The sequence below is a fragment of the Oratosquilla oratoria genome, chromosome 14 (assembly GCF_046742065.1).
Source record: "Oratosquilla oratoria isolate Oo_2021 chromosome 14, ASM4674206v1, whole genome shotgun sequence".
Taxonomy (NCBI): Eukaryota; Metazoa; Arthropoda; class Malacostraca; order Stomatopoda; family Squillidae; genus Oratosquilla; species Oratosquilla oratoria.
In genome coordinates this window covers 12223431-12230930 of record NC_134790.1, presented here as the reverse complement: position 1 = coordinate 12230930, position 7500 = coordinate 12223431, and the positions used below count along the sequence as shown (strand labels likewise).

Genomic DNA, 7500 nt, shown 5'->3' with positions numbered 1-7500 from the left:
GACCAGCCGGAAGGGACCGCGGCTTCGAACTGGGCGCCAACCTATTCCCGGATCAGCTCAGGTGACATACAGGGATAGATAGATAGATAAATAGATAGATAGATAGGTAAATAGATAGATAGATAGATAGATAGATAAGTAGATAGATAAAGATAGACAGATAGATAGAGAGAGAGAGAGAGGAGAAAGGTAGATTGAGAGAGAGAGGAAGATCCAAAACCCATAGAAATAAAAGTAATAACAGTAATGATAACCAAAAGTGGATGTAGTGATGAAAATTATAGTAATGGTGATTATAAAGACAGTTATTAGATGTGAAAGGTGTAAAGGGGATAATGACATTGACAACAAATAACAAGAATAGTGTCAGCAGTAGTAATGAGAGTGATAGTAGTGATAGTAACAACAGCAATGAGTGACAATGATAGTACTGCATGTAAGAACAATAGTATATATACATACATATGATATGAGTATGTATATATGTGTGTATGTATGTACGTATGTTTGTATGTATGTATGCATGTATGTACGTATGTATGTATGTATGTGTGTATGTATGTGTGTGTGCATGTATGTATGTATGTACGTATGTATGCATGTGTATGTGGATGTTTGTGTGTGTGTTCGTAGATGTGCTTTTGTGTTTCAACCTTCGCTAAAATATAGCAATAACTTCAGTCTCCTCCCTCTCTCTCACTTTCTCTCTCTCTCTCTTTTTTTCTCTTTTCCCTCTTTCCCTTTTACTTTATCTTTCCCTATTTCTTTTTCTTTCTCTCCCCTTTTCTATTTTTTTCTCTCTTTTTTTTTCTGTTCGCTTCCTTGCTCCCCTCCCTCATCCTCCCCCGCTCCTCCTCAGTAACCTGAAGGGGCACACCTTCAACTGCGTCACGATGGACTTCGCGCCCTTCATCGACTACGAGAGGACCCAAGAGGCGCCGGGGGGAGTCGTCATCCCGCGCGCCTCTATGGACATCCGCATCCTGGACGTTGCCGCGCAAACCCTCAATTTCAGTTACGTTCTTCGGGAGCCCGCCGACGGACTGTGGGGGTAAGCGGCACTTCGTTCTCGTCTTTGTCTTTGTCTTTGTCTTTGTCTTTGTCTTCGTCCTCGTCCTTCTTCATCCTCTTCGTCCTTGTCCTTGTTCTCATATTCCTCCTTGTCCTCATTTTAGTGCTCCTACTCCCCCATATTCTCCTCCCCTTCCTTCTCCTCCATATCTACCTTCTTCTTCTCCATATTCTCTCCTCCTCCTCCTCCTCCTGACCCTTCACCTTTTCCTCCTGATCCTTCTCCTCCTGACCTTCCTCCTCCTCCTCCTCCTCCATATCCACCTTCCTTCTCCTCCTCCTTCTCCTCCCACGGGAATCTACAGGCATTTAGCGCCGACCAGAATAAAGCTTCCAAAGTCTCTTGACCTCGTCTCAGTGGGAATGACCAGCCGGAGGAACAAACGAGCCGTGAGACACGCGCACGCTTTCCCAATGCGAAAAAGATTAAAGATAGTCAAAATTTATATATATATATATATATATATATATATATATATATATATATATATATATATATATATATGTATATACATATATATATATATACACGCATATGTATATATATATTATATATATATATAATATATGTACATATACATATATATATATATATATGTGTGTGTGTGTGTGTGTGTATATGAGAGAAATTCGCTAATAGCAGCGACATCAATCCGATAATTTCTATGACAGTTGCATGCAGGATTCGAACCCACTGCACTCGTTCATCCGTAGATTATGGTAATCTACGGATGGCCGAGTGCATTGGGTTCGAATCCTGCATGCGACTGTCATAAAAATTATCGGATATATATATGTATTTATGTATATATATATATATATATATATATATATATATATACAGAGAGAGAGAGAGAGAGAGAGAGAGAGAGAGAGAGAGAGAGAGAGAGAGAATTTAATAATTGCAAAGGTAACAAGTTATCCTAACTGCCCTAACAGATTCATTAAATCATTGAAGTCTCTTGAAAAAGATAAAGACCTACATGTTAAGCGGATAAAACCAATGCCGTTGTCATTTTAAACCGAGATGACTAGCTGTCCAAAATGAACGAATTATTGTCTGATGATATCACATATACTAAACTGAAAACCAAACCCCTTCAATAATGTAAACGCCCATTTTAACAAAAAACATGAAGTCTTTCTTGAAAGGGGAAGATGAGTTGATAAGGCGAATTACTTCTATCACGCATTTCTATTCCATGTATGGACTTACTAAAACACACAGGGTAAATAATCCAATAAGACTCATCATTAGCACTGTCAAGTCCATTTCATATAATTTGTCTAAATGGCTTGTGTCTCTATTAATCCCATTAGTTGGCAAGGTTTCACACTCTTAACGTAAAAAATAATGTATATTTAGTTGAAAAGCTTAATAATTTAAATATTAATCATAATTTCAAACTCGTTAGCTTTGATATTACTTCCTTATTTACTAATATTCCTATTGACGATCTGATTGTGTTCCTAACTGAGCATTTGGATAAAATTTTATCATTCTCAACGGCAGTTATTATTGAATTAGTTAAATCATGTATCAAAGATTGCAAGTTTGAATTCAATGGTGAATATTACCTTCAAAGATTTGGTACAGCAATGGGTAATCTTATTTCGCCTGATCTCAGTAATTCATATAAAAAAAATTTGAAAGAATTTCATTGTGTGCTATTTTGCCATCTATCGCTCTCTGGTTCACCATAGTCTTGGATCACGTGATGGACTCGTGATCGACAGCTATTTCCCTCCCGAAAGAGAGCTCAGAGCTCATATATGACCAATCTATGGGTAATGCTGTGATCTTACACACACACACACACACACACACACACACACACACACACACACACACACACACACACACACACACACACACACACACACACACACACACACACACACACACACACACACACACACACACACACACACACACACACACACACACACATACATACACACACACAAATCTCCGCCCACGAGAGCTGGAGTAACGACTCGCAGCGAAGCGATACTGAAATTATTTCAGCCCTGGGTGGAATTTGAACCCGGACCGCCGTAGTGGCGGCCTCGAACGCTACAACTGCACGGTCGAGGCCACGTACGGAGAATTTAGATTTATTTTTACAATCAATGACTTGGTTCCCTCCATTAAATTCAATATAGAATTAGAAACAAATTGTAAGTTATCATTTTTGGATTACCTTATTCATAGAGAAAATAATGAGTTTAAATATATATAGAAAATCTGCAAATGTTCATTCATATGTTCATTATTATTCAACCCATAACGAAGAAGCTAAATGTTCAGTATTTTCTTCCATGTTTCTACATGCCCACCGTATCTGCAGCCCTGAATTAATTGATGAGGAGTTTGAGTACATTTTCAAAGTCGGTCTGAACTTAAAGTACCGTGGAATACTTTTAAATAACGCTCTTGCCTCTGCTAACAATATCTATAAAATTCAACCCGCACCTCCCTATGATACAAAAAATATTTTAGTATTACCTTTCAGTGAAAAATTTACTCAAGTTCCTCGGTTACTTAAAACATGGAATATTAAAGTAGCATTTAATAATCCATATACTTTCAAGAAATTAATCATTAAGAATTCTCCTAAGGATTCAAGTGGCTGCATATACAAAATCCCCTGCAGAGATTGCGAGATGTTTCACCTCGGGCAAATTCTCAACTAGGATCAAACATCACAAGTATAGTGTTAGAACTGCACAAAATTCAAGTTCATTATCTATTCATATGAAAGAACTTAATCATTGTATTGACTGGGCTAAGGCTTCACCCATTTTATCATGTAATTCGATTATCAACAGAAACATCGTAGAGAACAGTCTCATTAAATATACTGAAGCTATTAATTTGAACATTAGTAGTGGCTTATTTAGGTTGGATAATTTTATTATTAGTAATATTTCCAAACAAGTTGGATTTTTTTTTTGTGACGTTCTAACATTGTATCTGTCATGCTTTTCCTGTTTATTTCCTCTTTCTTATATTGTTACCAAGTGTCTGTACTGCTTATACCTTCATTTGTATTCCCATGAATATGAGAAATACACGAAAGTGCTTGGAAATTTCATGTTTCTTGTGTATTGACGGTTTATTTCCTCTTCCTTATATTATTATCAAATGTCTGTATTGCTTATAACTTCATTTGTATTCCTCTGAGTATGCGAAATACACGGAGGTGCTTGAGAATTTCGTGTTTCTTGTTTTCCTTAGTGGTTACCAACATATACATATATATATATATATATATATATATATATATATATATATATATATATATATATATATATTTATATATATATATATGTATATATATATATATATATATATACATTATATGTATATATATAAATAAATATATATATATATATATATATATATGTATATATATATATATATACACATATCTTTTTTCGACCGCAAATCACTTAATTCCATGACATCACAGTCGAGACTGAAGAATCGCTCGATGGTGGCATCCGTTGGAAATTGAAACGTGGACGAGCCGAGGATTCGAACCCAGCTAACCCGTAACAAAGTTACAGTGACTTAAACCAATACGCTATCAAGAGAGATATAAGTTGAGTACGACTTTCTTATATTTGTATGCTCGAATTACATACACCTACACGAAATATCGCGTTCAACCCACCTCCGCTATGATAGTGAATTTAGCTATTATGTGCACGTGGGAAAGTTTTATACATATTAATTGATCACTGGGAACCATTCAGTGTATATGTGTATATATATATATATATATATATATATATATATATATATATATATGTATATATATATATATATATATATATATATATATATATATATATATATGTGTGTGTGTGTGTGTGTGTGTGTGTGTGTGTGTGTGTGTGTGTGTGTGTGTGTGTGTGTGTGTGTGTGTGTGTGTATGCACACACACACACATGGGTGGTATGATGGTGAGGTAAACACAGGGAACTGTTGGAGATTTAATATTGAGGTTTTGTCCACATCAGGACTTCTTCAATATATACATATATATATATATATACATACATACTAAGGGCCTCTTCTTCCTTATAAGGGAGGTAGTCTGCCAAGTCATGCAGCTATTCCTACCCATCTCTTACCTATTTGTTTCCATCTCATCTTAGCTCCTCGTGGATGAAGAACCATCCCTGTTTCCCGCCCACTGCCAGGGTCAGAAGCAATATATGTGCATACATATACATATATACACACATAAGATTAATTGTTGCATTGATCACAGGGCATATCAATTAACACAACTAGGTAAACAATTAGTTGATTGAAATGGATCGCCGCCCCCGACGACGGCCGGCCAATAAACTAAATGAAGAGATGAGTTCGACAGATGACCCTAATTGATGGCTGCGATTGGCGCCGGCCATCTTGGCGACGGCCATCTTGACGCCAGACGATTCTGTTCAGCTTCTGGCTGAGAATAGGTTGATCAGAATAGGTGCTGAAACGGCGTACATGTTCTTCTTTCAAGGACAGACGCATTGGTGAAATGTCGACGTAATACACTAGTCTAATATACGATATAGCAAAAAGCGAAAACCCTAGGGCAAAAATAGAAATTGGTGAATTTTCAGAAGTGCGCACCTAAGCGATATCAATAGAAAAATTGAATGTTAATTTTGTAAATTATAATACATGAACGTAATATACGTTTTCCTTGGCGGAAATCAATGATAAAAAAAAATAATGCTAAAAGCGATACACTAGCGTCGGCGAGCTTCGAGACGCCAAGTTTGTTTTTTGTTTGTTGTGGAAGACGAACTAACGGAAGTCTAATAAAATGGTCTAGTCTAACCTAACCTAATCTAACCTAACTTAACCTAGCCACACCTAACCTAATCTAACCTAACCTAACCTAACAAAACCTAACAAAACCTAACAAAACCTAACAAAACCTAACAAAACCTAACAAAACCTAACCTCCTATGGGGTATGCATTTAGCATCCCTAGAGGTCATCAGACTAGACTAGACCATTTTATTAGATTTTCGTTAGTTCGTCTTCCACAACAAATAAAAACAAACATGGCGTCTCGAAGCTCGATGATGTCAGAGTTGTCGCTGGTATATATTTTTTAGGATTCGTTTTGTTATCAATTTCCACCAAGAAAAACGGATATTACAATGATGTATATTGATTTACAAAAATAAAATAGAATTTTCTATTGATATATCGCTTAGGTGTGCACCTCTTACGTAATACCTAGGAATCGAAACTAGACAAATATTAGGATCAAGATTACCGTGAAATAACAGATGGTAAATTTTTAGGAGTGCACACCTACGCAATATAGCAATAAAAAGATAATTAAAAATTTCATAAATTATAATACATCAACGTGATATGCGATTTTCTTGGCGGAAATCAATAACAAAAAAGTTGCTAAAACCAATTTATTAACGAACAAAGTCGCGGCGGTTGAATAATACGCCATGTTTGTTTTGATAGATGCCGAGGTCGAAGAAATAAAAGGATGATAAATTCGTCTATTCTGACCTAACCTAACCTAACCTAAGTAACCTAAGTAACCTAACCTATATTTAGTAATTCGGTACCTCGAATTCTAAAGATCATCCGGGTCGTAGTCGTCGTCACGGATGCTGACGGCTTGAGTATTATTGGAACCTCGGGCAATTAACAAACGACGGCAGCACCCCGTGTTCTCTCACAAAGTCCAAGGAAGCCCTATTGTCTTTGTGATAGCGCTTATTAACGTCACCTGGAGTTGGAGAACACCCGGTCATCAACGTGAAAGCCATCGTCTAACTGACAGTGACTGGACTGGACAGACGACAACATGGCGTCCGTACCGTATCCTAGCGGATTCGTTAGTTAGTAAATATGCTTGTAGCATTTTTTTTTGTTATTTATTTCCGCCAAGAAAATCGCATATTACGTTCATGTATTATAATTTACAAAACTGATATTTAATTTTCTAATGCTATATCGCGTAGGTGTGCACAACTGAAATAATACCGTTATTATTTATCAATCAAAATCTGTGGCGTTGTCTTTATAGTTTCCTGCCACGGTTGCTTTCGTTACCTGTGGCGTTTGTCGTTACAACCCCAAATTTACAGTTGTCATTTTGTTTACCCCTTTCTTCGTCTTCCATCTTTGGCGTTATTGTTATTACCACCGGTACCTGTGTTATTGTCGTTGTTACCTACGATGTTATTGTTTTCATTGCCTTTGCTGTGGTAATTACTGTTACATGTAGCATGGATATTGTTGTTAACTGGGGCTATTTGATCTAGCCTAGCCTCTCACTGGGTCCCAATACCTGGGCTATCTGGCGGACCCAAGACAGGACTGCAGAACTTAACTATATGAAGAATTCTAGCCCAAAAAAATTAACCTAATTTCAATGT

General features: G+C 36.7%; 1 protein-coding gene across 1 annotated transcript in view; it reads left to right on the top strand.

Annotated features, from left to right (window-relative positions):
• Positions 1 to 7500, top strand: part of LOC143032581 (ionotropic receptor 21a-like) — a 20567-nt gene that overhangs the window by 6624 nt on the left and 6443 nt on the right. Inside the window, exons 4-5 of the mRNA XM_076197448.1 lie at positions 1 to 61; positions 860 to 1051. The exon at positions 1 to 61 is cut by the window's left edge and continues 78 nt beyond it. Coding sequence (XP_076053563.1) covers positions 1 to 61; positions 860 to 1051 — 253 coding nt within the window. The remainder of the gene's footprint in view (positions 62 to 859; positions 1052 to 7500) is intronic.